This window comes from Rhinolophus hipposideros (genome assembly GCF_964194185.1).
Source record: "Rhinolophus hipposideros genome assembly, chromosome: 3".
NCBI classification, from domain to species: domain Eukaryota; kingdom Metazoa; phylum Chordata; class Mammalia; order Chiroptera; family Rhinolophidae; genus Rhinolophus; species Rhinolophus hipposideros.
In genome coordinates, this window is record NC_138049.1 from 46,799,710 (window position 1) to 46,817,227 (window position 17,518).

Below are 17,518 nucleotides of genomic sequence, written 5' to 3' on the forward strand. Positions count from 1 at the left end.
AGCTAATAAAAATGGCTGGGTTGCCAATGACCAAAACAAGTAGTTAATTCAAGATTCCAACTCCTATTTCCAGGATTAGAATAGTCACCATACCTGTTGTTTTAAACACTCGAACGTTCTAGTTTCACAGTTTCATCAAAGTTGAGACTTGTTTCGGCTAGAAAGTTCTAATTTTACTTTTTTTCAATTTCTGATTAAATAAAAACCAAACAAACCTGCTTTTCACTTAAGTGAATAAAATGAATGATATCCTACTGAGTTTCTGCTAGGCAGAGCACAGCTGCAGGGTTGCTACAGCAACTCTTGTACACTGACCAGATTGCCCCATCCAGGAAGGAAATCGTTTGCTCCACCCACTGAGGGTGGAGTCAAAGGCTCTGGCAAGCAGCCATCTGTGAGAATAGACAAATTTTTAGTTTAGTAGCTGTGATGGAGCAACATTCTTTATTGTCTCACAGTAAGAAATGTCACCCGAACGACCAAAACAGACTGTGAACCAAGTTGCTGTGTATGATTATGTATTTCTGCACCATGGTAGGGCTATTTTCTTTAACTCCTTTTACTAGAAACCTGAGCCAGGGAACAGGCCAAAACGAATTTCCTCTGTTACAGGAAAAAAAAGAAAAAAAAGGAACACCCCACCAAAAACAAAACAAAACAAAACAAAAAAACCAGACAAATAAATTAGAATATTCTCACTTTTATGAAGAATACATTTTGACTCTTGCTTTCCGGTTTTAAACCTTGTAAACTTAGATTCTTGACATTTTTGGGGGGCCGCTCAGATTTAACATTTAGTTTTTACTCAGTGCCAACCCTTCTGTCAGGTGCTTTAACGTGCTATTTCTATACTCCTCACAGCAACCCTGTGAGGTAGGTAGTAATATAATCCCCATGATACAAATGAAAAACGGAAACTTCAAAAAGTTATTTGATTGTTCAAGCTACTAAATCATGGAGTCACAATTTGAACACAAGTCTCCTAATTCTAAAGTCCTGTTTTTCCTACCACATTACATTGATTTTGCAAGAAAATTCTAAATTCTTAATTGAAATATTCAAGTGTTACTAAAATGACATTAAAATTTTTAAATTGTTTTAAAAATACATTTTCACAAGTAATGACTTCACTACTGATAAACTAAATACATTCAGCCATCTTCTTAAGCGCACAGAAAACAAAAGCACAGAAAGGTAGGGTTGCATTAGGGTCTTGGTGATTTCTTTTGCTAAGTATAAACTATAGAACTCACATTCTTAGACAGGTCTGAGATGGCAGATTAGGTACATGCTAAGACTATTGCATCCCGAGATCACACCTGGGATTACAAATATAGAACAATCAACCTCAAAAATCATCTTTAGGCTAACTGAATAGAACCCCTGTAAATAAGGATAAAGAGACCACATTGGGGCTGGTAAGAGTGGGGGAGACACAAAGCAGGATGACCCCAAGCCCTTGGATGGTGGCTGAACACAAGGAAGGATACTTCAGTGGCGCCCCAGAAGAGGGAGGAGTCCCAGCCCCAAACCAGGCTCCCCAGCCCAGGGGTCCTGAGCTGGACAGAGGACTACCAACAGCATCTGGCAGTGAAAATCAACAAGGACTCTGCATGCCTGTCCTCGTGGGCCGGAGGGCGACCAGGACACCCTTATAGACACCCTTATAGAGCCCACACACAGACTCACTCACTTGCAAACCCTTACCTGATCTCTGGTGGAGGGGCGGCAGCTTGGGAGGCTGAGGAATGTGCAGGGAAGGGCTAAGTGGTGTGGCTTCTGAGCAGGAGCTGGAGGGACAGAAGCCATCGTTGTCCCTGTGTGGAGCTTGACTCACGTGTGACCTACAGGAGGGTGCTGTCTTCTCAGTGTTAGGCCTGCCCCCAAAGGGCCAAGTCTGGGACCAAATTGCTCTGGTGCAATCTGCGCATGTGTACCACCGTGGTGACGCCCTTGGTGCCCACCCCCCACAAAGCTGGTGCTATATCCCCTGGGATACTTTTTTTTTTCAATTTTATTGGGGAATATTGGGGAACAGTGTGTTTCTCCAGGGCCCATCAGCTCCAAGTCGTTTTCCTTCAATCTAGTTGTGGAGGGCGCACCTCAGCTCCAAGTCCAGTTGCTGTTTTCAATCTTTAGTTTCAGAAGGCGTAGCCCACCATCCCATGCAGGAATTGAACCGGCAACCTTGTTGAGAGCTCACTCTCTAACCAACTGAGCCATCCAGCCGCCCCTCGCCCAGGACACTGTTGACTGCTAGGCTGCTGGCATCGCCCCACAGACTGCAGAAGCCTTCTTGTAAAAACCACTGGCCACATCTTGTGACTCCCTTGGACTCCACCCCGCCAGCTACTGCTGCATGACTGAGGGCACTCTCAACAACAGGACAACCAGCCCGGTCCGTGCACCTAAGGAGGCTCTTTCAATGGATGGGCCTTACAGGCCGCAGGGGGGTAGCGATAGTCCTTTTGCTAAGCTTCCTCAGGTCCACTATTGGTGACAGCTGGCCTCAGTTCACAGTGAGGCCACCTCCATATATCCAGGTCGAGCACAGGCAGCAGCCAACCACATATAGCTTTGTGGCTTCTATCAGGTAGCCTCGGCTGGTAACGGGCAAGGCTGAAATTAGCCTGCATGGGAACCCCTCCCAAGAGACACCAAAAACATACCCAGAAGCCGGCCTCAGAAAACTACCTGGTTAGCCCCACAAGCAGCACACCCAAAGGGGGTTCTCAATCGGCACACGAGCCTGTGTGGGTGGATCCTCTTCTGAGGGGTCAGCCCTCACACAGCAGCTCATATACAGTGGACATAGCCAATCCTTGCAGCTAGCCTGAGAGTCAGTCCCATCTACTGATGCATCAAAAGCAATCAAGGCTCAGCTATAACAAAACACACACCACACACTCAAGGGACACTCCTGGAACACGCAAAGGAAATCAGGGAGACTGCGCCATTGGACTACACAGGATACGTAAGTTCACTCAGCAAACACTGAGAGACATAGGAGATCTACTTAATACATAGAATCAGACACAGAGCACAGCCAGAATGAAGAAACAAAGAAACATGTCCCGAATAAAAGAACAGGGGAAACCTCCAGAAACAGAACTAAATGAAAATGAGGTAACCACCTTACAAGAGACAAGTTTAAAACACTGATTATAAAAATACACAAGTGAGAATTTCAACAGATAGTAAACACAAAGCATAGTAAGCATAAAGAAGGACATAGAATAACAGCTATATACGATGTCAGAGGGGTAGCAGATGGGGGTGGGGGGTTATCACTTTGTGAGGGGTGTAAATATCTAACTATTAAATTGTTCTATACACCTGAAACTAACAACAACAAAAAAGACATAGAAACCATAAAAAAGAACTAATCAGAAATAAAGAATACAATAACTGAAATGAAGAATACATTAGAAGGAATCAACAGATTAGATGAAACAGAGGATCTAATCAGCGATTTAGAAGACAAAGTAGCAGAAAACACCCAACTGGAACAACAAAAAGAAAAAAGAATAAAAAACGATGAAGATAGTTTAAGGGATCTGTGGGACATCAAGTATAACAACATTCACATCATAAGGATACCAGATGGAGAAGAGAGAGCACAAGGGATCAAGAACCTATTTGAAGAAATAATGACTGAAAACTTCTCTAACCTGGTGAAGGAAATAGACATACAAGCCCAAGAAGTACAGAGAGTCCCAGACAAGATGAACCCAAACAGGCCCACACCAAGACACATAGTAATTAAAATGGCAAAGGTTAAAGACAAAGAGAGAATCCTAAAAGCAGCAAAAAAAAAAAAAAAAAAAAAAAAGACAACTAATTACTTATAAGGGAGCTCGCGTAAGACTATCAGCTGATTTCTCAACAGAAATTTTGCAGGCCAGAAGGAAGTGGCAGGAAATATTTATTCAAAGGAATGGAAAGCAAGGACCTAAAACCAAAATTACTGTATCAAATAAGGCGATCATTTAAAATTGAAGGAGAGAAACAGAGCATCCAAAACAAGAAAAAGCTAAAGGCATTCATTACCACCACGCCAGTATTACAAGAAATGTTAAAAGAACTTCTTTAAGCATAGGAATGGAGAAAAAAAACCTAATGAAGATAAAAAATATGAGTAATAAAATGGCAATAAATCTGTACCTATCGATAATCATTTTAAATGTAAATGGATTAAATGCTCCAATCAAAAGACAACAGGTAGCTGCGTGGATAAGAAAACAAGACCCATGCATATGCTGTCTACAAGAGACCCACCTCATATCAAAAGACACACAGAGACTGAAAGTAAAGGGATGGAAAAACATATTTCATGCAAATGGAAATGAAGAAATCTGAAGTAGGAATACTTACATCGAACAAAACAGAATTTAAAACAAAGACTATATTAAGACACAAAGGACATTACATAATAAAGGGATCAATCCAACAAGAGGATATCACCATAGTAAACATCTATGCACCTAATACAGGAACATCTAAATATATAAAGCAAATATTGAATGACATAAAAACAGAGATCAACAGTAACACAGAGTAGGAGACTTTTTCCCCCCTTTCTTCCGCCTCCTCCCTGCCTCTGGTTCAAGCCGTTGTTTCAGTCTAGTTGTGTAGGCCACAGCTCCCTGGCCCATGCTGGTATTATGAGCCTTGCGTTCCACCCCCCCATCTGAGGTAGTCGGTGGCGTCGGTCAGCAGCTCTCGCCGGCTGCCCACTGCTCACAATGCCTGCCGGCTATCATGCTGGCTACCGGCCGGTAGCCCAACGCAGCACACAGCAGTTGCTGGCTTCTAGCCACTCAATGCTGGCCACCAGCCACTCATGGCAGCACACGGTAGGCCACGGCAGCTCATGCTAACCTCTGGCTGCTCACTGCAGCCCCGCTCCAGGGAGAGCCATTCACAATTTTAGCTGTAGAGGGCACAGCTCACTGGCCCATGTGGGAATCAAACCGGTGGCCTTTGGTGTGGCGGCATTCCAACCACCTGAGCGACCAGGCCAGCCCAGAGTAGGAGACTTTAACACCCCACTGACACCAGTGGACAGATCTTCCAGACAGAAAATCAACAAAGAAACAGTGGCCTTAAACGACACACTAGATTTCTAGTTATGAAACTAGAAATCAATTACAAGAAAAAAACTGGAAAACACACAAACGCATGGAGAGCAAATAACATGCAACTAAAGAATGAATGGGTCAACAATGAGATGAAGGAAGAAATCAAAAGATACCTTGAGACAAACGAAAATGAAAACACAACCCAAAATCTATGGGGCATAGTGAAAGCAGTCCTAAGAGGGAAATTCCTAGTAATGCAGGCCTACCTTTAGAAACAAGAAAAATCTGAAATCAGTCTACCTTTACATCTAAGGGAACTGGAAAAAGAACACCAAACAATGCCCCCAGTGAGTATAAGGAAGGCAATAATAAAGATCAGAGCAGAAAAAAACGAAATAGGGACAAAAAAAAAAAAAAATCAATGAAACCAAGGGCTGGTTCTTTGAAAAAATAAACAAAACTGACAAACCTTTAATGAGACTCATCAAGAAAAAAAAGAGAGGACCCAAATAAATAAAATCAGTGTCTCTCAACAGACACTACAATACAAAAATTTTAAGAAAATATTATAAGCAACTATATGCCAACAAATTGAACAATCTGGAAGAAATGGATAAATTCCTAAAAGCATACAATCTTCCAAGGCTGAATCAAGAAGAAACAGAAAATCTGAACAGATCGATTATACCAAAACGATTGAATCAGTAATTAACAAGACTCCAACAGACAAAAGTCCTGGACCAGATGGCTTCACAGCTGAATTTTACCAAACATTCACAAAAGAATTAACACCTATTCTCCTCAAACTATTCCAAAAAATCCACGAGGAGAGAAGGCTCTCTAGCTCATTTTACAGGGCCACCATTACCGAGATTCCAAAACCAGACAAAAATATTACAAAAAAAGAACACTACAGGTTGATATCCCTAATGAACACAGATGCAAAAATCCTCAAAATATTAGCAAACTAAATTCAAGAATACATTAAAAAGATCATACACCATGAGCAAATGAGACTCATTCCCAGTATGCAAGGTTGGTTCAATATCCACAAATCAATTAATGTGATATACCACATAAGCAAAATTAAAATTAAAATCATATGGTCATATTAACAAATGTAGAAAAAGCATTTGACAAAATCCAGCATCTGTTTGGATAAAAACTCTCAGCAAAGTGGAAATAGAGGGAACAAATCTCAACACAATAAAGGCCACACACAGCTAATACTGGGGATGCCGAAAAAAATGTATATACATTCTAAAAGATATTATCTATGCTCAAGCAGTAGTTTGCCATAATCAGAAGTGTCCGGATGCTGATGGTAACCACTTTGAGCACCTCTTGCATATGCAGCAGTCAAAGGTGACTTGTATTCATCTTTTGTTATCGATATATATTGAATATTATAATTAACAGTTTTTTCCTTTCTTAAAACGTGTGTACATTTTTTTGGCACCCTCTGTTGTATATTCAATGGCAAAAAGCTAAAAGCATTCCCCTTAAGATCAGGAACAAGACAGGTTGCCCACTCTCACCACTTTTATTCAACATAGTACTGGAAGTCCTAGCCACAGCAATCAGACAAGAAAAAGAAATAAAAGGCATATAAATGGGAAAGGAAGAAGTAAAAATGTCATAATTTGCAGAGACATGATACTATATATAGAGAACCCCAAAGATTCTACAAAAAACAAATACACAAACTATTAGAACTGATAAATTTAGTAAAGTAGCAAATACAAAATTAATATTCAGAAATTGGTTGCATTTTTATACACCAATAACAAACCATCAAAAAGAGAAATTAAGGAAACAATTCCATTTACAATTGCTTCAAAAACATATAAAGTACTTAGGAATAAACAAATTAAAGGAAGTAAGAGACCTGTATTGAGAAAATTATATGACATTGAAGAGACAAATTAAAGAAGATACAAATAAATGGGAAAATATACCATGCTAAAGGATAGGAAGAATATAGTTAAAATGTCCACATTACTCAAAGGAATATATAGATTCAACTCAATCCTTATCAAAATACTTATGGCATTTTTCACATAACTAGAACAAATAATCCTAAAATGTATATAGAACCCTAAAAGATCCTGAATAACTACAGCAATCCTGAGAAATAAGAACAAAGCTGGAGGTATAACACTACTATCAAATTATACTACAAGGCCATAGTAATCAAAACAGCATGGTATTGGCATTAAAAACAGACACAAAGATCAAATGAACAGAATAGAGAGCTCAGAAATAAATCCATGCATCATTTAATCTATGACAAAGGAAGCAAGAATTTACACTGGGGTAAAGACAGTCTATTTAATAAATGGTGCTGGGAAAACTGGACAGATACATGCAAAAAAACCTAAAACTGGATCACCTTCTTACGCCATATACAAGAATAAACTGAAAATGCATTAAAGACTTAAATGTAAAACCAAAAATAATAAAACTTCTAGTAGAAAATACAGGAAATAAACTCTCAAACATTATCCTTAGTGATATTTTTACTGATATATCTCCTTGGGCAAGGGAAACAAAAGGAAAAAACAAACAGGATTACATCAAATTAAAAAGTGTTTGCACAGCAAAGGAAACCACCAACAAAACAAAAAGACATCCTACTGAATGGGAGACGATATCTGCGAATGATACATCTGAAAAGGGGCTAATATCCAAAATTTATAAAAAAAACTCATACAACACCAAAAAACAAACAATCCAATTAAAACACGGGCAGAGGACCTGAATAGACATTTCTCCAAAGAGGACATATAGATGGCCAACAGACATATGAAAAGATGCTCAACATCACTAATCATCAGAGAAATGCAAATAACAACCACAGTGAGATATCACCTCACTCCCATCAAAATGGCTGTCATCCATAAATCAACAAACAAGTACTGGTAGGGTGTGGAGAAAAGGGAACGCTCGTGCACTGTTGGTGGGATTGAAAATTGGTGCAGCCACTATGAAAAACAGTATGGAGATTCATCAAAAAATTAAAAATAGAACTACCTTATGATCTAGGAATTCCACCCCTGGGTATCTATCCAAAGAAATCCAAAACATTAATGCGAAAAAATATATACACTTCTTTGCTGCAGCACTATTCACAAGTCAAGATATGGAACCAACCGACATGCTCATCAATAGATGATTGGATAAAGAAAGTGTTGTACGTTTATACAATGCAGTATTACTCTGCCATAAAAAAGAATAAAATCTTACCATTTGCAACAACATGGATGAACCTAGAGGATATTATGCTAAGTGAAATAAGTCAGATGGAGAAAAACAAATGCCATACGATCTCACATGTGGAATATAAAGAACAGAATAAACAAACAAACCAAACAGAAATAGACTCAGAGATATAGGGGGGAAGAAAAACTGATGGTTGCTAGATGGGAGGAGTGGGGATGGGAAGGTAAAAGGATTAGAAAGCACAAATTACCGGTAGTAGTCACAATATTGCCATGGGGATATGAAACAGTTTGAGGAATATAATCAATAATGTTGTAAAGATTATGTAAGGTGCCAGATGGGCATTGGACTTATTAGGGAGACCACTTCATAGACTGTGTAGATGCCTGACTACTGTGCTGTACACCTGAGGCTGAAGTTGAATAATATTGAATGTCAACTATAATTAAACATATATATGTATATATATATTATATCATATATTTTTGTATCTTTCTACACACACACACACACACACACACACACATTCAAGGGATGTGGAGTACAGCATACAGCACAGGGAATATAGTCAATGGAATTGTAGGAATTGTAACAGCTATATGCAATATCAGTGGGGTACTAGAGTAGTAGATTGGGGGGGGGTTATCACTTTGTGAGGGGTGTAAATGTCTACTACATTGTTTTGTACACCTGAAACTAATTTGAAATAAAAAGGAACTCACATTCTTGAGAATGAAAGACAAAGTAGAAACTGAGGTGACGAAACTGAGTTTAGATGAAGCACTCTGTAACATCTCTGGGGCTGAAGGAGTTGATAGAGGGTCAGGGAGTGAAAGTGGAAGGACAATGTACTGTTTAACCCACATGGAGAGAAACTTGTATCTCTGCCAAGCTATTTTCAAGGACAATTCCAAGTATCAACCTGCCCATTTTCAGTCATCTCCCCACTTCAGGTATGGAAAGGTCTTCTAACACAGAACATCTCCTCTCACTGAGAATGAATCATAGTTCTCTTCCCTACGCCCCTCCTCAAAAGGACCATAATTAACCCTTTTCCTACACATCCTTTTAGGGAATTTCCTAGGAGGACATAGGACTGTCTTTTAAAATTGCTCTTCTTAGCTCCTCAAGGTCCTGACCAAAAATTCTTTCACAACTATAGCTTGAACATTTCCCCAGCTGTGGATTCAGTAAAGATGTACCTTCAATTCTGTCCCTTTGGAATCACCATCTCCTAAACTGCTACCCTATCTTCTGAGTTCCTTACTTCTATTACATTTCTTCTGTCAGCTTTCTATTTTTACTTTAGTTGATGATTCCAATTCTCTAGTTGCCCTACAGGATTTCAGTAAGGAACCAAAAAAGTTCAGAAGAGTTGTACTAGTTTCCATTGGCTCTGGAAAGATAGGTCAGAAAGTGTAAATTTATTATAAAGCCTACACACACAAAGAAATCTCTTATTACATCAGTGATTTAAAAATATAAAAAATAAGACTGTACCATATTTCCCTGAATTTTTTGCTGGATGGGGAAATGAAATGTCCAACTTCTTCCTGTACTTTCTTATATATATAAAATGCAAAAACTAAAAGTTATCAAAATCGTAGTTGTAAAACTAGATTTGTAAAAGAGAATGGGAATAGCAAAGGAAAACTTCTGTAGTTGACCTGTCATCTAAATATTAAGTGCGTTATTATTTGTAATTGTCATACAATATTGGGCTAAAGGCCTGTTTACAAAGCGTTTCCTTTTCCAAAAACAAAAAACATTTCACAGCTCTAAAACAAGATAGGGAGGAAGTACTAGCAAAGTTAAAAGACCTTTCCATACTCTGTTCATTTTATGTTGGTTCTTAAGGGTACAAGCCTACTAAATGAAAAAGTGGAATAGTACTTCAAATGGTATTTCAAATTTAACTCTAAAGTACCATCAATCCAGTGTAATTTCTTAGATTTGGCTTAAGATATCTAAAAAGTGAACCATGTTTCTAAAATATGGTGAGATTAGGTATGTCAGTCAATAAGAAAAACAAAAAAGCAATCATTTATTATTTGAGACTCTGAGGAGGTGATTAGGCATTAATTAAAAAATACTACAATTTGACACTTTATAGAGGCTGGAAACATAATTCAAAATTTCATAAAGTTATATTAAATTAAAACCACTTTAGACAATTTAAGATCTCACTGACAAAGTTCATTTAAGGTGACAGTTTTGCTACTGTGTTACTGTTCCCACATGATATCATCTCTTCTCAGTTTCGTTTGAAGATTATGGACTCGTATTGGATGAAAGTTGCTGTTCTTCTGAAGAGAGTTAGTTAGCAAACATTTTCTGGGGCTATTTTTTATGTTCTTTGATCCTTTAGGGTTGCTATCTTCTCGTTGAATACCTGAAGCGTCACTCATCTTTGAGTTTTGAACTTTTTGCTGCAGTTTACGAACCTGGAGAGAAAAAAAAAAATCTAACATTTTAGTCAAAAACACTAAAAATATACCCTCCAATTGATGGACTGGATTGATGGTTTAAAGATTACATGAAATGAAAAAGCTCTTAAGATTTTATTTATTGAATATCTATTATAGGCCTCACACTGTGCTAGTCAGACAGAAATATAATGAATAAAACAATCTCTGCTCTCAAGGAGCTTATTGCTATTATTAGTGAAAGAAAACCATATATGTGACAATTGGAGAATAATTCAAGCCAGGATAACTTTGAGTAGGACAAAAACTGTATATTTGAGAAGGCCAAAGTAGGACAAGATCAATGTGCACTGAGAAAGCTGAGGGGACGGTTTATGGAGGATATGAAATGGGTGAAAACTATAGAACAGAGAGAAGGACCTTCCAGGTGATATTAACAGCAAAGATTTAGTGCGAGGAATGAACATCTAGTTTATAGAGTTGAATATGTATAGTTTTTTTTTCTTTACTGAAATATAGTATTTGCGAATTTAAAGACTACTACTGGATGCCAGTAACAACAAAAGTCAAGGGAATAACCTTGTATCATTGACAAGTGATGATTGGATAGACAGAATTAAACAAAACCGATCAACAAGCCAAAAGCCATTTCTCCCAAGTCTAGTCCATTACTTAGACTATTTCACTTATGCATAGGCCTAATTGGTAGAGCTGATCCAGATATTGGCTAAGTACCTAGTATTCTATTTGTGTAAGGCCATTTTAATTGCAGACATTAAATTTATCGTAATTTATACTCGAAAATTTATACTGCTACAGCTACTATGGAATAGAAATATTTTTCAAAATCTAATATACAGACTGCCTAAATTTTAAAAATATGACTACTCTTCAATCCCTTCAAGTTTCTCCCATGAGATTCTAAGAATGTGCACAAGTTATATAATCTTCACCCTAACACAATCATACAAACATTTTTACTTACTATAACCTCAAAAGCCTATAAAATAAAAATATTTGCTTCAAAACTTTCATTTTCTTCTTTCTTTCTTTACTGGCCATAGCATAATGAAGGCTACATCCTTCATTACTGTCTTATCAAAGTGGGGGAAGCTTAATTATGAGGCTAATCTATCACCAGTTTATACAACTGTTGATTACTACATGGGCAGATAGCTAGCTACATAATGTCACTTGAAGGTTCCTGGAAAGACTCCCTCTGCCTTCTGCTCCAACAACGTAGTAATCCCAATAATCCAAGCTATTGGGTCATTGTCTTGGGATAAAATATTATAATATTCCATGATTCCTTTGTTAAAATATTAAAATTGTTATGCCATTTTTAGTTATTAAGAATTCACACGCGAGGATAGAAGCCCCCTCACCACCTTACTACAGCTAGCTGAACACAGGTCTTCAGAGATCGCAACACAGCACAGCTTGTTCTGGGAAAGTGAAAATAGTGGTTTTAGAATTGGGAGACTACTTAAGGATCCAGATTTATGTATGGTACTGAATTAGGGACTTGTCAACATAAGGGGCTTCATTTAGGCATTTAGGGGAGGGAGGGATAAGGGGAAAGAATGCTGAAAGGGTACCTGGGAGGCCTGCAAAGCAAATTTAGACTACTCACAATTTTCCCCAAGACATTTCTGAACACATCGTATAAACCTCTTTCTCCCTTTTGATTATATTACCTTCACGAGCTATGTAGGAGGTCATGTTATCCCAATGGAACAGATGACCCTATAATAGGCCTAAGTGATTCCTGTCTCTCACCTTTTCACTAAGTCACACGCACAATCCTCAAATTTGAAAGGTCATATAGAGATAGAACAAGGAATCAAAGTTTATTATCTTTTCATTAAAATCTTTTACTAAAGCCTTCTTACACTGTCTTGGTGCTTCATCAGTTTGGAAATTTGTTCTCCTTTAATTTCCATTTTCTTGACTAAATGTTCTAGTTCACATTCTATGTCTTCACAGACTGAACGACTTTCAGTTTCCTCCATTTGATTCAGTAGTTTTCGGTGCTCCCTATGAAAGAAAAGCATACATCAAGCACTGTTCTAGAGTATGGTACATGTTTTTGTCATAATTAAACAATATTCTGTCCAATCATAAATTTTAGTCAGTTATATATTAATCTTCAAAGACAGTCTCTTTCTACAGTTAGGGTTATCTAATCAAACCTTTGGTAAATATAAACAGGCTCTTGTGATTTGAGATTAGTTACATTTAGAAATATCTTAGACTTAGAGTCTTAAAGAACCTTAAAAAAAGTCTGAATTCTTGATGTTCATAGCTAAATATAGTAAAATATTCTGATGTCCTTAGCTAGAGGCATTAAAGGACTCTCTTTAGTTCCAACCTTGGAATTATTAATGTAGGATCTTTGGAAGAATTCCAGGTGTGGAAGTATTTGCTTGAAAATCCCTAAATTAGATGATAGGCTATTCAAAGAAATACTGTCAATAGAATTAGTTACAGCTCCTACAGACTTCTTAGTTCAACTAGCTGGACAGCCAAATCACGTATTCTGTAGAATTTTTGTTGAATATATCTTTAAACTTGAGGCTTAAAATACGTATTCCATACAGAATTTTATTTACTATGGATGCTTCAAAACTTGTAATGCAGATCAGCCAGACTCTAAAACAAGAAATTGAATTCCTAGTTGTCTAATGAAATCATTCATTTAACTAAACGATTATAAAAAACAAAAGGAGAATCTTTCTTATAAAAACTTTTGAGTTATAATTTAAGATCACCAGACCCCATTTGTTAGGATGACAGTAATATTTGTCTATAAGTTCAGATCTTGGGAATATAGAAACTCCTTAGATTGGAAAAGTAGTAATTACACACAGCTGAAAATTTAAATACAGTAGCTATAAATAAATACAATGAAAATCAGTGACAACAAATCTGTGCAGATCAAAATAAGTCCAAACGGCTACCTAAGTAAGGGCCATTAAGAATTTATAAATGGCATTGTTCTAAGACTAAGAAGAAAAAAAGATACCTAAATATCTTGCTACTTCTTCTGGTAAAGAATAAAAATACTTACATACTCATTTGGTCGAGCTCATCTTGCATTGCCATCAAAAGTTCAGACAAATTGTCACAAATGGAAATAGATTTTTCTGGGTCAGGAGGTACAGCTTTACAGTGCGAAGTTGTTCTAGTAGGCTTGTAGAGACATCTAGGCTCAGTGACTTTAGGAGGTTTCTGAAGGATATGTGGCCCATAATGTTGCATCATCTGTAGGAGGTTTTGCATACTTGCATTTACAGAATGACTTGCACTGGCAGACTTTAGGGGAAAAGAAATAGCTGAGAACAATTTCCAGTCACCGATGGCATTTAAATAGAACTTACAACAAAGCAAGAGTTTTTTTTAAATAAGTACCTTCGTTTTTGCCTCTCTCACCTTCTCAGACACAAAAGGCAGTGATCCAAACTTTGAGTAAACTTGCTGCGATGCTCCTCTTTTTAAACATTTAGGTTTCTAACAAGGGAAAAAGTAAACAAAAATACTTTAAAAGATATTTATGACATGAAGAAGTCTCAAAACTCAATAGTGAATAAACACTCTGATTAGAAAATAGTCAAAAAACAGAGATTTCATTGAAGTAACAAGCAGGTGGTAAATAAATGCACGAGAAGATACACAACAACATTAGCCATTAGGAAAATGCAATTTACAATGAAATATCACTACACATCTATCAGAATGGCCCACGTGAAAATAGTGACAACACCAAATGCTGACAAGGACACAGAGAAACTGGATTATTCATATACTGTGGGTGTAAATACAAAATAATACAGCAACTTTGGAAGCTTCTTGTAAAAGTAAGCATATATGTGTCACTTGACTGAGCAATTGCACTCTTTGACATTTCTCCCAGAAGAATGCTTACATTCACATAAAAAACTGTACACAAATTTTCATAACAGCTTTATTTGTGATAGCCCCAAACTGAAAACAACCCAACTCTCCTTCAACAGGTGAATGGTTAAACTATGGTACATTCATAACATGGAATACTACACAGAAATAAAAAGAACGTGTTAATACTTGGATGGATCTCAAGGGAACTGGTTGAGTGAAAAAGCCAATCTCAAAAGGTTACATGCTGTATGATTCCATTTACATAACATTCTTGAAATAAAATTACAGAGATGGTGAACAGATTAGAAGCTGCCAAAGGTTGTGAGGGGATGTGTAGCTATAAATGGATTGCGTGAAACAGCCTTATGGTGGTGGAATAGTTCTGCACCTTGACTGTGGTGATGGTTACATGAATCTACGTGTGATAAAACTATACACACTCACATACATACACCTACACACACAAATAGTTGAATATAAAACTGGTGAAATCTGAATACGTTCTGTGTATTGTACCAATGTCAATTTCTTGGTTTTGTATGATATTATATTTATGCCACATGTTACCATGGGGGAAACTCGTTCAAGATATACAGGATCTCCCTTGCATGTACTTCTATAATCTGTGAACCTATAATTATTTCAAAGTAAAAAACAAAACAAAAAACAAACAAAAAGCCACTTATGCTAAGGGTATGGAATAACGGTAAATGCTGGCTGGAATATCAACTGGTCCAATCACTTTTGACATTATCTTGCAAAGTGAAGGATGCAGGACTCTTAGGGCTCAGCATCTAAGAGAAACCAGGAGGCAGGTACAGAATGTTTGTGACAGTGTTGTTATAATAACAAAAAGTGAGAAACAATCCAAGTGATCACTGAAAGAAAGAATAAATAAAGCATTTATAGTAATAAAAAGCAGTGAACAACTAGTATATGTATCAAATAGATGATCTCGTGAACTTAATGTTGAGTGGAAAAAGCAAGTAGCTAAAGAACAAAAAAACAGAGTAAGTTCATTTATATAAAGTTCAAAGTTGTATCAACCTGTTAACAACTTATTTTTCAGAAATACCTATTTGGGAAAGTGATTTTTTTTTTAAAAGCCAGAGATTGATAAACACAATATCAGAATTGTGGGGACTCCTGGGAAGCGGGGAGAGAGGATACAACTTAGGAGAGGGGTATGTTGGGCTTTGAGGACCAGGAGAAGAAAAAATTCATTTGATGTGAACTCCAGAAGGAATTCATTTGCTGAGATGGTCAACTGAGGGCCAAATTTTATAATTAATAAGAGTCTAGCAGCCATTTGCTAACGGGCTTCTCAAGCACTCTGCCAGAAACAACCTGTGACTGAACTCTCAGCATCCTGCACTATGTATGTCCCACTTGTTTATGCCAGCCAACCACTGCAGGGAAACCCTGGTTCTATCTTTCTACCAACAGACTGAGACCTGCCCCATCCAATCAGAACTACATGATTTGGATACCTCATTTACACAAAATGAACCTAACTGAGAACATGGGCAGGAAGTTTCGCTATAAAAAGCATCCTTCCCTTTGTCTGGGTGGCACACAACTTAGGTTGCTACCTGAATCTGTCTTCCAGGCTACAGCTCCTTTTTTGCTCAAATAATGCTTTTTATTCTTTATTAGTCTAAAATTAATTTTGGTTTACAGTTCTAACAGTGCTGGTGATGTTCTATGTCTTGCTAATGGGGAATACACCAGTGTTAATTTTGTTATCCTTGGAGCAGACAGACATTTTTTGTTGTACTTGGATATATACTCTGTCATAAAACATTTTTAAAAAGACATTGCTAAACTATATTCTTAAGTTCTTAACAATAATTCAAATTATTTCACTATTTTTGTTAGAGCGATTGAAGTAAGGCAACCATTTGTCTCAATCTGCCCATGACTGAGGGGCTCACAGAACAGAGGGTTTTAGTGATAAAACAAGGACAGTTTCAGGAAAACTAGGGTGGATTGGTTACTCTAGTTAGTACTTTAGCAAGAGAATAATCAACAAAAATGACCAATCCATAATGAAAACAAAATATTCCCAATTCTAAATGGAAATTTAGATATCTTTATTATAAACATTCATTTTTTAAAAAGAGAGAATTAAAGAAATAAAATGGCTTAGAGGTAGAAAAATCGTAACAGTTCTGAGTCAGTTCTTATTCACTCAGAGCTGCTTGGTGACCTTGGAAAATCAATCATTCAAGCGCTGTACCTTAGTAACAGGAATTTCAAGAAATGGAATTTACTTGGTCTGGTCTAAGGCTATTTTAAGCAATTATAATTAAGAATAAAAGAATTTTAAGTTAATTTTAAGAATATTAAGAATGAGATCTCTGACTGATTACAAGATAACCTTTTAAGAGAACCATAAAAACCTCATAGGAAAGGTGTCCATTATCTTGCTAATGATAGTCTGATTCTTTACTTGCAAGTTCACCTTTTCATACTGCTGTCAGTTATCAACCAGAAGTACAGCTCTAGTCATGTTCCTACTCATCTCAAAAGCCGTCAATGTTTTCTAATTGTTTACAGAATAAAAGTTCACATTCTTAACATGGCGGTAGAGGTCAGTCATAATCTCATCTCAGCTATATTTCCAATTTTAACTCTCACCATGACACCATCTCACCCCCAGGACTGGACAATTATCTCTGGGTTTGTGGAAAAGCCAACTATATCCTCGGATCATAACCTACTTCTCCTTGTCTCTATTTATCATACCTATTAATCCTCCTAGGCTGCCATGCCTTTCATGCTGCTGCTTGTATGATCCCCCCTTCACAGTCTCTGTCTGTATAAAACCACATTTTGTTTACATCTCTGCTAAGTTTTTATTACACTCGAATATCCGTATATTTATTTGCT

The 17,518-nt window shown here is 37.2% G+C and overlaps 1 protein-coding gene across 14 annotated transcripts in view; it reads right to left on the reverse strand.

The window, feature by feature from the left end:
- Positions 1–10,308: 10,308 nt before the first annotated feature.
- Positions 10,309–17,518, reverse strand: part of CEP57L1 (centrosomal protein 57 like 1) — a 44,015-nt gene continuing 36,805 nt past the window's right edge. For 5 of the 14 annotated variants that reach the window (XM_081044600.1, XM_081044606.1, XM_081044607.1 and 2 more), the window contains 4 exons: positions 14,162–14,239; positions 13,800–14,044; positions 12,622–12,766; positions 10,313–10,747 (listed from right to left, as the gene is read on the reverse strand). In XM_081044600.1, the coding sequence (XP_080900726.1) occupies positions 10,529–10,747; positions 12,622–12,766; positions 13,800–14,044; positions 14,162–14,239 (687 nt within the window). In that variant the 3' untranslated portion in view covers positions 10,313–10,528. Of the gene's footprint in view, positions 10,748–12,621; positions 12,767–13,799; positions 14,065–14,140; positions 14,240–17,518 lie in introns of all 14 variants that reach the window. The other 9 variants (XM_081044602.1, XM_081044601.1, XM_081044604.1 and 6 more) reach the window with 4 other exon arrangements.